Source organism: Squalius cephalus (genome assembly GCF_949319135.1).
Source record: "Squalius cephalus genome assembly, chromosome: 3".
NCBI classification, from domain to species: domain Eukaryota; kingdom Metazoa; phylum Chordata; class Actinopteri; order Cypriniformes; family Leuciscidae; genus Squalius; species Squalius cephalus.
The window spans coordinates 56,211,076-56,226,189 of NC_137124.1; the positions used below are offsets into that span (position 1 = coordinate 56,211,076).

Here is a 15,114-nt window from a genome sequence, read left to right on the forward strand (position 1 = left end):
TGAACTCATTGTCATGTTCAAGAAACCAATTTGAAATGATTCGAGCTTTGTGACATGGTGCATTATCCTGCTGGAAGTAGCCATCAGAGGATGGGTACATGGTGGTCATAAAGGGATGGACATGGTCAGAAACAATGCTCAGGTAGGCCGTGGCATTTAAACGATGCCCAATTGGCACTAAGGGGCCTAAAGTGTGCCAAGAAAACATCCCCCGCACCATTACACCACCACCACCAGCCTGCGCAGTGGTAACAAGGCATGATGGATCCATGTTCTCATTCTGTTTACGCCAAATTCTGACTCTACCATCTGAATGTCTCAACAGAAATTGAGACTCATCAGACCAGGCAACATTTTTCCAGTCTTCAACTGTCCAATTTTGGTGAGCTTGTGCAAATTGTAGCCTCTTTTTCCTATTTGTAGTGGAGATGAGTGGTACCCGGTGGGGTCTTCTGCTGTTGTAGCCCATCCGCCTCAAGGTTGTGCGTGTTGTGGCTTCACAAATGCTTTGCTGCATACCTCGGTTGTAACGAGTGGTTATTTCAGTCAAAGTTGCTCTTCTATCAGCTTGAATCAGTCGGCCCATTCTCCTCTGAGCATCAACAAGGCATTTTCGCCCACAGGACTGCCGCATACTGGATGTTTTTCCCTTTTCACACCATTCTTTGTAAACCCTAGAAATGGTTGTGCGTGAAAATCCCAGTAACTGAGCAGATTGTGAAATACTCAGACCGGCCCGTCTGGCACCAACAACCATGCCACGCTCAAAATTGCTTAAATCACCTTTATTTCCCATTCTGACATTCAGTTTGGAGTTCAGGAGATTGTCTTGACCAGGACCACACCCCTAAATGCATTGAAGCAACTGCCATGTGATTGGTTGATTAGATAATTGCATTAATGAGAAATTGAACAGGTGTTCCTAATAATCCTTTAGGTGAGTGTAGTTTAGTAAAGTAAAAGTGTTACTGAACTTTTTTTTTTTCTAAATGCTTTATCACAGATGTTTTACTTGCACTGATTTTTATTTATTTATTTATTTATGATTTCCACCTTTTTAATAAAAGGTTTTCACCAGGAGAAAAACCAAAGACAAAGTGAGAAACTTTTATTTCAGTAGTTTGGTTGGTATTCAAAAATATGAATAGAAATGATAAGCTGCAGTCCGAGCATTTCTGGACTTATAGACTTTTATCTATTTACATCCAGAACAATAATGAGCTATCTTCTCTATCTCTCTATCTATCTGAAAAACAGATAGAGCTTATTAAGACTTGAGTTGAGAACAGTATCTTTTTCATTCTGTAGTGTAGTGTCACCTTGATAATATTGTACTGATATAGTACATGTACGCTCGCACTCACTCACTCACTAAAAGGCAAAATAATCCCATAAAAGAGCTAGCTGTTAAAAAACAAGCACAAAGAGCCACAGAAAACAACACGGCAAAGTGCTTTCCTGCACGTGGCTGAAAAGCGATCTGGGATTCGTTGGACCGCACTAGAAGATGTTCGGCAGTAAACGGTATGGCACGGCGGTGGTGTAGCGCTCCCAGTCCTTGCCGTACTTGTTTCCACAGCGGTGCTCATCACGAATGCAGCGGTGCACCAGTAGGATGGTCATGTAGACGATGTAAAAATAGGGCAGTAAGTGATCTCCACCACAGGCCATGCAATACGCCAGTGAGCCCATCAAGTCGCCCGTGTAGTTCATGTGGCGAGCCACTCCCCAAAACCCTGAGGTCATCAGTTTGCTCTTGTGAAGGCCGCCGTCGGCCGACCGGTAGGAACACTCCACGAAGGTGGGCTTCTTACCCCAGATTTTGCAGTTCCCCTCTGTGCGACGGAAAAGGTCTTTCTGGTGGTTGGTTGAGCGGAAGATGTAGTAGCCCATCAGACCCAGGATGAGGACGCCTGTGGCGTGGGGCGTAGAAAGCTGGATGGGGTTGTAGACCAGGTAAAGGCCCTAAAGAACAAGAACATGAATCAAGATCTACATGTCATTACTCTCCTATTGAAGCTGCGTATGAGGTGAAGGATCAGCTAAAATATTAGAGCTGCACGATTAATCCTTACAAGATGGCGATGGCGATTCAAACACCCATGCGATCTTATTCCTAAATGACATTGAGGATGTCTATTAAACCTTTGACAAGTACGATCACAGCGAACATCTGCATTGGCGCTGCCGCTGACCCAGAGAGAGCAGTTGTCCTGAATAGGTATATTAGACTGTAAAAAAAGATGGACGACTATGGCAAGCCGTTTTAACTTTTATTAATTTCCAGGAGATGAATTCTTGATATCAACAATTCAATTTTCACTAGTTCAAATTATAGTTATTGATATCAGGAATTTGATTTATACTAGTAACAATGGCAATTTTTGATATCAGAAATTACATTTTCACTAGTAACAATGCTAATTCATGATATCAACAATTACATTTTTACTAGTTAAAATGCTCATTCTAGATATCAAGAATTTAATTTCAACTAGTAAAAACTATAATTCTTGATATCTGTAATTGTATTTTCACTAGTGAAATGTCACCATAGGCTGCCATTCAAATTCAATTGTTGATATCAAGAATTGATTTCTTACTAGTTGAAATTCCGAATACACATATCAGCTTTGTAATTCTTACTAGTAGAAATATAATTTTTGATATCAATAATTACATTCTTACTGGTAAAAATGTTTGATATCTGAAAATGCATTTCTGATATCAATATAATTTCAGATATCTAAAATGGCTTTCTTACTAGTAACAATCACATTCATGATATCAGAAATTAACATTGTCACTAGTGAAAATGGAATTATTGATATCAAAAATGAACATTTTTACTAGTAGCAATTCAATTGTTGATATCAAGAATAGACATTTCAACTAGTGACAATTTAATTCTTGATATCAAAAATAAAGTTTTGTACTAGTGAGAATTGTATTTCTGATATGTGAAATTGGAATTTCAACTAGTAAGAAATCAATTCTTGATATCAACAATTGAATTTGAATGGCAGCCTATGGTGACATTTCACGAGTGAAAATACAATTACAGATATCAAGAATTTTAGTTCTTACTAGTTGAAATTCAATTCTTGATATCTAGAATGAGCATTTTAACTAGTAAAAATGTAATTGTTGATATCATGAATTAGCATTGTTACTAGTGGAAATGTAATTTCTGATATCAAAAAATGTCATTGTTACTAGTATAAATCTAATTCCTGATATCAATAACTATAATTTGAACTAGTGAAAATTGAATTGTTGATATCAAGAGTTCATCTCCTGGAAATTAATAAAAGTTACAACGGTTAGCCTTAGTACGACGTGTCTCTACATCCTTACACTGTAGAAAAAAAAAAGCCAAAATATTTTAGAAATAACTATTGACATCTTAAGTCTGAGCAGTGGTAATCGTGAGGTGGTATCGTGGTCCCGCCCATATTCCCGCAGACTCAATCGCATTGGAAAAAGGTTATTGGAAAAACAAACACTTGAGCATACTGTAGGTCTGTGTGATGAAAACTACCTTAAATGACAGAAACCATCTTCTGAAAGAAATTATATGAAGTGCAATTGGATTTTTTAGTTCGGCTCACCCCGTTTGATTACAGCCACCAGGGGGCGATCAAAATGTTTTGTCTTGTGTGCGGCACACTTGATAGGTATGAAACAGCTTCACAAACAGTCTTTTGAACCACACAGGATCATTATTTCTGTTACAATAATACAAATGATCACAGGAGTACTGGGATAAAACTGAGCAAAGTTCAATTACATCGTTAAAGTGACTGTTAAAAAGTGTTTGTCACTGAATAATTTTTTCAAGAGATTCGTTCAAAAAATGCTGATTCATCCAGTAATGAAACAAGTGAAGTGAGTCATTGAATGATTCATTCAACCCGATTAAAAAAGAAAAAAACATTCATTCAAATGAATTAAAACTGCAGGAATTAACATTTTGTCAGAACCTCTAGTAAATTACGTTATTTTGTTTAGTCGTCTCTTCAGAATCGTGATCTCTATTGTAAAGAAAAACAATTCACCCTTCGCCGGGAGTTTGATTGACAGGCGATTTGACAAATCATAATCCGCCATCCACCAATTAGTTAGTAGATTAACGTCGGTAGACTTGAACTTGAAAAACGGTGTGTACTGACGTCTTTTCGCGGTTGAAACAACATTCCTTCTGATGTTCATTCATGTTTATTTGATGCTATTAAATGAACTAGATGGAAGAGATGATCGGTTCACGATCGGCGCTACAGCGATCTGTCACAAAAAGGTATTTATTGTTTGAATTTCTTCAAGAAAGGACTAAATTTTCTCCACGCTGTATTTTTCACCGTAAGAGAACATGATGTGTGGCGTGAGAGTTGGACGTAGCAACAGTAACTAAAGAGGGCGGGTCTTTTCGAACGGTCAATTGTGATTCTAAATGTATTCAGAATCGTGCAGCTCGATAAAATAGTGAATCCAATATTGTAGATGGATGCCACAACCAACAGAAGTCAAGCGCTGACACACACACACCTGCAGTGTGTAGAGGAACGGGAGCCACACACAGTCTCCCCAGCCCAGGTACCAGCCAAAATGATCATGGCAGATGTCTATAGTCTTGAGGTACCAGGCTTCATTCCAGAAGAAGTCCAATACATAGATGGCCTTGGAGAAGAAAGAGGGCACATTAGTCATATGAGGTAGTGATGGGAATAATATGGATAAAAAAAATAAAAATAAAAACACTTTAAGAATCAATACAGAAAAAATGTTGCTAAATCTAGCCATAATCTGATCAATTTTGACTAATTAAATGTTATGCAACACTAAACCTTAGCTAAATTTGAACCCTGTAAAGCCTCCTGTACATATCTAAGGCTTCTAAATGATCAACATGATCAAAACTTTGCTGAAAAACCTGTTGCACACAATCTACCACATGCTTTTTTGTCGACTGATTGATATTTATACTTTTTTAGCAGGTAAAAGGCCTTTTTAGTATACTTTTAAAAACATGTTGTGGTATGTGTGTGAAATGTTGCGGTATGCGTTTTGCTGTGAAATCTTTCATAAAGTAATCATCAACTTTGGTTTACTTGATTATTATCCAAACTTTTTTTTTTTTTTAGAAATAGATGCAAATTAGCTGAATGTGAGAAAGGGGCGGAGTTTAAGCCAACTAAATGAATGCACTTTAGTGGTAGTGGTCAAGGTTTTGTACTGAAGTATGAGCAATAGTTAAGTTGTTTTATAGCGCCACCTAGTGGCTCAATGACTCACTTGCAAAACATTGACCAGGATCATGGAGTTGGTCACGTAACCGTACAGCTCCTGCTGTTTGGCAGCATAGGATAAGTTAATCAGAGTCCACGCCACGATTCCCGGCCGGCCATTGAAGAAGAGCTTGAAGTCGAACCATTCTCCTATACGAGGGTTGAACTCTATTCCCATCATGTAGTTGTAGAAGATGTTGCCTGTGAATTTACTGCAGATCAAACACGAACAAGACGTTTGAACATTTTACTACAAACATCAACAGGAATCAACAGATTTTAGGAAGGTCGATATAAGACTTTTTAAAGACCAAGTAAAGAAAATCTAAGGAATAAAGTCAAGGGAACACAACATGTGCTCTACATGTAAATGTTGAGGGAGAAACCTCAGTATTTGAGGTTCTTCTTCAGTATTTTTGTCTTGTTTTCCAGTGCAAATATCTAAAGATTCTTAAATCAAGATACATTTACTGGAGAAGCAATGTGGTATAGGGTAAGAAGTCGTCTTGTTTTCTGTGAAATTGATCAAAATGAAGTGAGTTTATGATTAAAATAAATTCAAAACCATTGACATATATTTGTTTTTGTTTTAAGTGTAAATAGAAAATAAGAGTTCATATGTTAATTTTGCTTCTCCAGTAAGAATGTTTAGATATCTGTACTGGAAAACAAGACACAAAAACTGAGGAAGATATTAACTTTTTATAAAGTGCATGCATCATTTAATGCCATGACTTTATGAACTGAAGTTAAGATGTTTTTAAGGCCTTAAATTGTGGAATTAAGACTTTTAAAGACCTCCTTTAGTCATCATTTAATTGAAGCTGATTAACCCTGAATATTTTTTTTAATTACTGAAGCCATGTCTAGCAAATAGCTTACAAAGAACGTGTGTTGTTCTTGTTCTTTTTGGTTTCAATATAAAATTATATGTGAAAAAAGATCTGAAATGATTTTACGTGGATTCATTTGTTGAAGATCTGTGTAGAGTATTGTATGTACAGTAAATAATCAGAATGTGTTTTCTCACCAGTCCTCCGGGTTGGTGGGGAACAGATAGGCCTTTATGAAAGCGAAAGTGGACACGGCGTAGCCGAGGATGTTGGTGCACCATAACAGAGGGATCCAGTTGTCAATGATGATGGTTGGTGAAAACCAGTGGAAGTATTGAGCGTTAGCCACCCACAAAACATGAGTGATTATCCAGCACTGCAGACCGTTGACCTCGTACTTATTAATCAAACCTGACAATAAGAGAGGAAAACTCAATGAAATGTGAATTAAAGTATTAAGAATAATGAAGTCTCTTCTGCTCACCAAAGCAAAAATACAGAAAAAATCATAATATTGTGAAATATTATTACAATTTAAAATGACTGATTTCTATTTGAATATATTTTCAAATGTAATTTTTTCCTGTGATCAAAGCTAATTTTTTTAGCATCATCACGCCAGTCTTCACTGTCACATGATCCATCAGAAATCATATACACTACCATTTAAAAGTCTGGGGAAAGTAAGATCAAAAAAAAAAAAAAAAAAAAAAAAAAAAAAATTATATATATATATATATATATATATATATATATATATATATATATATATATATATATATATATGTTCGTGACGTTCGTCTGTTATAGGACAACTTAGTTTGAATAAAAATAATATTTGTGTAGTGTTCAATGTTGTTATCAATAGAGATACGCGGATGGGGTATTATTTCATCCACAACCGCATCACAAAACTCAAAACTCATCATCACCAATGTTTTTTTACCAGATTTCAAAGCCGCACCCGCCCGCCATCCACTGATTGTTTTGCGGTCTATGGACGATGCAATGCTCTGCTGATGCGAGCCGCAAGAAAGCCCTTGTCTGTTCTAGAAAGGATGCAGCAAAGCATAGGCCTACGCTGAGTTTCATTCATTTACGATGAGATGCGCTCTAGTTCAACTTCACAATGCAATGCAAGTGAACGCGGCGCATCGGAGCCTCCATGTCACGGTTATTATATTGTCTCCTATATTTGCTTTTTATTTTATTTTTTTATTTATTAAATACATGCAATTGGTTGATGAAACATTTATTAAAATTAAGATACAATTTGTACAAAACGAAATTCGCTTTAAAGAAATGCTTTCTACAAAACAAAACTTCATTAAGTGGTAAAAACCATGTCTCCCGATTGCAAATGTTCATTGCTAATGTTTATTATTGCAAATGTTTGTCATTTGCTTAATAAATCTCATAATGATGGCACATCACTAGGCTATATCATAGCTTTTATTTCTATCTCAAATGACTGGCGGTCGGTCAAGGGGTACTTGGCAAAGAATCAAATACAGTTGGAAACGACGTAGACCATTAATAACACAGACTGTTAACAATTGTTTTTAATTAGTATTTAAACATTCTCTATGATAAAAAATGTTTGTAAAAAATATTTTAATAACTCGGTTTTGGCGGTTATAGAGTTGTAATGACGGTGTTCAACTATAACCGTCGGTCTCACGGTTATATGCTAACTGTCACACCCCTAAATATATATATATATAGGGATGAATTTTATTCAATTCCTGATTCAAGTGACAATAAAGATATATGTTAAAAAAAATATTTAAAAAAATGACAGTTTCCACACAAAAATTAAGCAACAAAAACTTTTTCAATATCAAAGTTAATTTTTTTTAGCATAATCACTCCAGTCTTCAGTGTCACATGATCATCAGAAATCATTCTAATATGATGATTTGCTGCTCGAGAAATATTTCAGATTATTATCAATCTTGAAAACAGTTTTTTTCTGCTTAAAATTTCGTGGAAGTTGTGATACACAACCATTTAAAAGTCTGGGGAAAGTAAGATCTTTAAATAAAAAATAATAATAATAATAATTATATATTTATATATATATATATATATATATATATATATATATATAAGCAGCAAAAACTGTTTTCAATATCAATAATACATATTTGAATGATTTCTGAAGGATCATGCGACAGTGAAGACTGGAGTAATGATGCTGAAAATTCAGCTTTGATCACGGAAATAACTATATTAAATTAAAAAACTGAAATTTAAAAATGTTTAATCAAATATATTTAGCCTTGGAGAGTAAAATTATTAAAGTAATTATTATTCAAATCTGAATTATGCCAAACCTTTGTCCACCAGTGTACCACATCTTCCAAAAGCTAGTCAGATGAGTAAATGTACATGAATATTTCTGATAAATGAATGATGTATTGTGTATGACCTGCAGGTGTTCGGGCGCCGTCCTGAACTCCTCCAGCGTAGCCTGGAAGGATCTTATGCAGTAAATCTGGAACCCACATGTACAGCACCACCTAGTGTAGAGACAACCAGACCTCACAGAGTTCAAGGCCTCTTTCTCACTTCAAATGGCATTTGTTCTGTAATTCTGCACACCTGAAATGTGACCCAGACTGCGTAGATCTTGGCAGCGGCCCATGTGAAGGAAGGGGCCCGGGTCCAGATGGTGAGCAGGGTGGCGTCACCGTTGTAGAGGTCCAGTAACGGATGGCTGATGGAGCACTGGTACTGATCACACGCCATGATGAAGAAGAACACGATGAAGGGGGCGAAGCACAGCAGCAGGATCACAGCGGTCAGAGAGAACCAGTCCACCTCCCTACAGGGATCCACAGGTTATCAGGATATTCCAGGATATCGGATTTTTAGAATTGATGACATTGTCAGAATAATTTGTTACATTTAGGGATGCGCGATATATAGGGTGACCACCATCAAACAAACCAAATGCGGGACGATTATAAGTTTGTGTGGGACAATGTGGGACATTTTACCAACACTAAAACATAAACCACCCCTGTGTTTCTGCACCCGTCAGACTGATTATCTTTAAAGATGGACTTTTTTGTTAGTTTTTTATTATTATATAATGTCTAACTTAATAAAAACATTTGAATTCTGCCTTTCAGCTGATAAAAATTCTTTGTTCTTTAGTCCCTTCCAGAAAACACCATCACAATGTAACATAACATGCCTTTATTTGACATGTCATTTAAATTCAACATCACTGAGCCCAAAGGCAGCAGGCATCATGCAGATTACTATTTTTGAAACAGTTCTGACCAAGTCCAATTAAAATCCAACAAAATAAACAAATAAAATATAAAACAACATGAAATTAGATCATTGACAGTCTTATATATTAAGAATATATTAAACCAAAAACTTTTATATTTTAAGAAGGTATGTGAATTAAAACAACCAGTGAATTAAAGCAACAAGTTGATCAATTCTGTTAAATTAAAGAGTTTAATAATTATTTAGTTATTAAACAATTAAGTTAATTTAAATTGACCGAATTATCCATTTGTTTTCTGACAGGGACACATGGACCGAATCACCGGTCCACATTTTGACTGACAGCTGTCACGACCTACTAGTTTACTCCTTTCTTATCAACCGTTGGATAGGATTTAAAAAACGGCTGTTGTATTTGTACTTCTCACAAAGCGCTGTTAAATACAGGGGAAAAACTACGTCGCAAAAAGAATAAATAAAATGCTTTCTTAAAAAGGCAAAAGAACACATGCACGTTTTCTTAATATGATAATTAAAAACCAATAGACTGATGAAAATGCGGGACATTTTCTCAATATGTGATGTGTGGGACAAGGGGTGAAAATGCTGTGCGGGACAACGCAAAGCGGGACGGGTGGTCACCCTAACGATATATCGGCCACGGGCCACCACATGTTCATTTTTAATGTTATCGTTATCGGTTTGATTAAGAAAATTTGGCCGATATATTAATGTCTATATATAATGCAGGCCCGGGTGGGTAATCGGGAGAATTGGGAGAATTCCCGGTGGGCCACTTCACTTTTGGGCCGGTCGAGGAATTTATTTTTTTTTTTTACATTTCAATGTCACGTTAGTTACATTAGGCTACACACGTTTCGCATTCTGACACCGCAGCCGCAGCGCGCAGCCTCTTCATGGGTTGTACCATGTGAGGGAGTCCTCCCCTCCCCTCCTATAGAGTTGGTTGGGTCCATAGCCCGTCTTTTCCAAAACATTTTCTCAGGTAGGCTACCGCGGCACCACCGGCGCCTACCGAAAGCTGGGCCGGCCCTACCGTAACGGTACGCGTCAGGGAGGATGGATGGGAGGAAGAGGCCAGGAGGTATGGAAGCTTGTTTCCGCCACAGAATAAAACATTTTAAAAGATAATTGCGACTTTTTATCTCACAATTGAGAGTTTACATCTCGCAATTCTGACTTTATTTCTCAGAATTGCTTGAAATAAAGTCGCAATTGTGTGTTATAAAGTCAGAATTGCGAGATATAAAGTCAGAACTGCGTGAAATAAAGTCGCAATTGCTTCTTATAAAGTCAGAATTGCAAGATATAAAGTCAGAATTGCGAGATATAAAGTCATAATTGTGTGAAATAAAGTCATAATTGCGTGTTATAAAGTCATAATTGCGAAATATAAAGTCAGAATTGTGTGAAATAAAGTCGCAATTGCTTCTTATAAAGTCTAAGTGAATTATTATTTAACCTTTAGGCTACATTATTTGTTGAACCATGGTATTAATACAAACTACACAATAGTAGCCTACGAGTTGAACTGTTGCTTCATTTATCCAATTTAGAAAAAGTGCTAATTTGGAATTCAACCATGGAAAAAGTGGGCCGGTCTTGGGACTGAAACTCCCGGGCTGAAAAGTGGCCCCACTCCGACCCTGATATAATGTATTATTTCCTTCAGTGGAGACGCTTCATATGCGCAACTGTTCAACATGATGGTTTTGAACTGTTTGAAATATGATTGATATCACTTCAAAAAGATAAATACGGTCAAGTGCAACGTGCAAGTCTGTCATATAGGCTACATCAAATTATTATAAAAACATTATTTATGTGTTTGGGACATGGCTTTTGTTTTTGCAACCACGCTCTCTAAAATTCTGGATTTTGATTTATCGGTGGCAATCGGCTTTCAAATATAAAGAATTATTGTTTTCATTTTCATTTCGGTGCATCCCTAGATACATTTACGAACAGGTGTCCAAATATTCCACTGAAGATTCAACTTTATAACGTAATTTATGTGTCTGTGTTTTGTGTTGCAACCGATTACTGAAGTATAATAAAAAAAAGACGATATTTTACATTTTAAAAACACTTTATTTGATACAATTAACAAACATTATTAAATTACATTACACTACGTTATCCATTAGTATATTTTATTATACAGTTATTTAGTTCATTTATATTCAAATTGTCATGAAACCGTGATGCATATAATTGTGTATTTGAATCTACATGTGTCTGGTCCGCTAACAATTGCATAAAGTTTATTAAATCAATAGTTCATAAAAAAATTACATTCTGTCATTATTTCCTCATGTCTTTTGAAACTTGTATGACTTGTATAACTGTAAATAATGCATTCATAACACCAGTGTTATTGATTAGTAGATTCCTTTGGGTGGCACACACAAGATTTAGTGACTGAACACAGAAATAGTAGCAAGCTAAACTTCTTTTAACCTAAGATTATGCCTAATTCATCTTCAGAATTCTGGGTTAAATCAGTAATTCACTTCAAAATAAAACTACTATCACATATACACTACAGTTTTAGATCGGTAAGATTTTTTATGTTTTTAAAAGAAGTATCTTCTGCTCACCAAGGCTGCATTTATTTAAAAAAACAAAAAAAACAAAACAGTCTTAATGTGAAATATATTACAATTTAAAACCGCTGTTTTCTATGTGAATATACAGTAAAGTGTAATTTATCCCTGTGATCAAAGCTGAATTTTCAGCATCATTACTCCAGTCTTCAGTGTCACATGATCCTTCAGAAATCACTCTAATATGATGATTTGATGCTCAAGAAACATTTATTATTATTATCAATGTTGAAAACAGTTTTTTACATTTTTATTTCATGATGCTATGATGAATAGAAAGTTCAAAAGAACAGCATTTCTCTGAAATCTAAAGCTTTTGTAACATTAAACACTGCCGTTCAAAAGTTTTCGGGTCAGTAAGAATTTTAATTTTATTTTTGGGGGAAAGAAATAAAAGAAATCAATACTTTTATTCATCAAGGATGAGTTACACTGATCAAAAGTTACAGTAAAGACATTTATAATGTAAGACAATATTCTATTTTAAATAAATGCTGTTCTTTTGAACTTTCTATTCATCAAAGAATTTTGAAATAAATTTGTACACAACTGTTTTCAACATTGATAATAATAATAAATGTTTCTTGAGCATCAAATCATCATATTAGAGTGATTAGAGGATCATGTGACACTGAAGACTGGAGTAATGATGCTGAAAATTCAGCTTTGATCACAGGAATAAATTACATTTTAAAATGTATTAAAATAGAAAACAGTCATTTTAAATTGTCATAATATTTCACAATATTACTGTTTTTTTTTATATTGTTTTTTATCAAATAAATGCAGCCTTGGTGAGCAGAAGAGACTTCTTTTAAACGTAAAAAATCTTACCGATCTAAAACTTTTGACCAGTAGTGTACATTATAATACTGAACCTGACCAAACCATGTGTTATGCACAGTATGCCCGACTTACTGAAACTACTACTGTCCGTCTACATGCAGTGTGTGTGCAGTGACTTACCATGCTCTTCCCCATTGAGCCGGCTCGTCTCCCTGGTCTTTCAGCCCTGCCTGTGCTCCATTAGAGCTGCCCTTCTGGCGCTTTCTCACAGCGTCGCCTGCCATCGTGGACGTCTGTGGGACTGAGAATAGAGAGAGAGATGGGGGGAAGAGCGTACGAATAACCTCTGAGATGGCAAACACGTGTCTGGCATAAGTGGAGAACAAAGTGCACTGTAGATAACAGATAACACAATGTAGGTGTTATGTATATGTGCTAAATATGATAAGAAATGACATTTGCATTAGCTGAAAAAGTTAATTGGACATTCAATGGTTTTAAATAGCTTAGTTTATCATATAACATATCAGTTTTAGAGGAACAGGGTTGTTGCAATTAGAGCGGTGACATATAATGTTATCTCTCCAACTGATAAGAGATTATGAATTGTGTGGTTATGTTATGCAAGCAAAGGTAGTTCCTCTGTCTCTCTCAATCTTTTTTTTTTTTTTTTTATCTTTTTTTTAGGGTTTATGGGTTTGTAGTCAACTGTAAATTGTCTCGTCTTTTATTATATGAACATCTGCATATGAACAACATGCAGAGAATTGTTCCATTCGGGGTTACATGGCTTCAAATAAGTAATATCGTAATAATTTATGCAACAAAATATTTAACTACTATGTACTTGTGTCCAAAAAAAAAAAAAAAAAAAAAAAAAGATTGATAGTGTTGCATTGCAATATATATATATAAATATAAATATAAGTACAATGTAAAAACTTGTATGTACACAATAAGTGCATTGTATCAAATGATTCAATTAAATGTTAGTAGCCTACATAGAAGTTAAAGACACTTTATATGAAATGGGTACAAAATTGAATAAAAAAGTGGATAGGATAATAAAAACAAAGCATGTTTAAACTACAACAAAAGAAACTACAGTTTCCACTACAACAAAAGGAAAGTTGCTTTAACTATGTTTTAATAAAAAGTTACCAAAAAGGCAACATTTTCAGTGAAGACAATGCTGAGATGAAATATGAGGCATCAAGGTAAATATCACTTTTGTGTCGTGCAAAAATTGTCAAAATATTCCTGTCTATTTAGGACATAAAATGCTAGTTACTACATAGTTATAGGCTATGCGTCATTATTATTATTATTAAACACAATACGTTATTGTAGAGATTTGGTGGAAATGACGTTCATGAAATTTCAAATGTACATTTCATGACTTTTAAAGAGTTTATTGTCAGAAAATCAACAAAGCTGAAAGTGGCCAAAAACAGCCAATCATGTGTCACGCAGAGATGACGTCAGGGGTTACCGTGCGTCATTCTTCTGCCAAGTTAAAGGTGCTGTGTGTGAGCTTAATCCGCAATAAACCAACCGGATGAAAGTGAAACACGACTCCTGCCTAACATGCTTACTAAGACTTTAGTTATCATATCAATGTCAGTGTAATTACCCCATCCATCTATAGTTAAGCGCTGCATACGTACGCAGAAGAGAGATCTGCACGTGCAACCTTGAAATATCGACTTAAAATAAAACTTAGATTTCAAATGCATAAAAGCAACTGTTCAAGGAGTAAAATAATGCTTACAGTTATTGGGGTGATGCTGCGCCACTTCACGCTGCCCAGATGTTCACAGTGATGTAACGAGCAAAGGGGAGACTCTGGCCCAATTCAAACTCCACCCATAGTCAACGCCATGACAATTGATCCAATCAGAGAGAGGCGAAAGGCATCCTCTTGTCGGTGATTGGACAAGCGAGACCTGAACCCATGAGCGCCTGATGAGCTCAGCCCATGAAGGGCAAAGCTGCACCACATTTACGCAGAAATGATAAATAATGACAAATTGCAATTCGCCAGATTATAAAAAAGGCGTGTTTACAAATAATCAAACATAATTATTGAAACTAAAATATCAGGCCTTTCCTAAACACAATTAAAAAAATAATCCTGGTACTTTTTTATTATTGAAAAAGCAGCTTGACGCGTTTTTTTTTATTTTTTAAAATCTTTAAATACGTCGAAACTATATTTTAGGTTGATAGTAGTTTAATAATTTGACAAACCAGACTGCATGTTCTCGAGCAAAGAATGTTTAACCTCATTACCTTCTGCTTTTAGTTTACTGTAAATGTATTTAAATTGCTTTCCTT

At 35.5% G+C, this 15,114-nt stretch overlaps 1 protein-coding gene across 2 annotated transcripts; it reads right to left on the reverse strand.

The window, feature by feature from the left end:
- Positions 1-1,093: 1,093 nt before the first annotated feature.
- On the reverse strand, positions 1,094-14,671 carry dhcr7 (7-dehydrocholesterol reductase). Of its 2 annotated transcripts, none has more exons than XM_079867298.1 (8): positions 14,549-14,671; positions 12,958-13,078; positions 8,723-8,945; positions 8,550-8,640; positions 6,316-6,529; positions 5,293-5,497; positions 4,546-4,677; positions 1,094-1,965 (listed from the first exon to the last, which is right to left on the reverse strand). In XM_079867298.1, the coding sequence occupies exons 2-8, from the start codon at positions 13,059-13,061 to the stop codon at positions 1,501-1,503; spliced, it is 1,434 nt and encodes a 477-aa protein (XP_079723424.1). In that variant the 5' UTR covers positions 13,062-13,078; positions 14,549-14,671; the 3' UTR covers positions 1,094-1,500. The 2 variants fall into 2 exon arrangements, with proteins under 2 accessions (XP_079723424.1, XP_079723423.1); XM_079867297.1 differs by having other exon boundaries at positions 12,958-13,070; positions 14,549-14,622.
- Between the last annotated feature and the right edge of the window lie 443 nt (positions 14,672-15,114).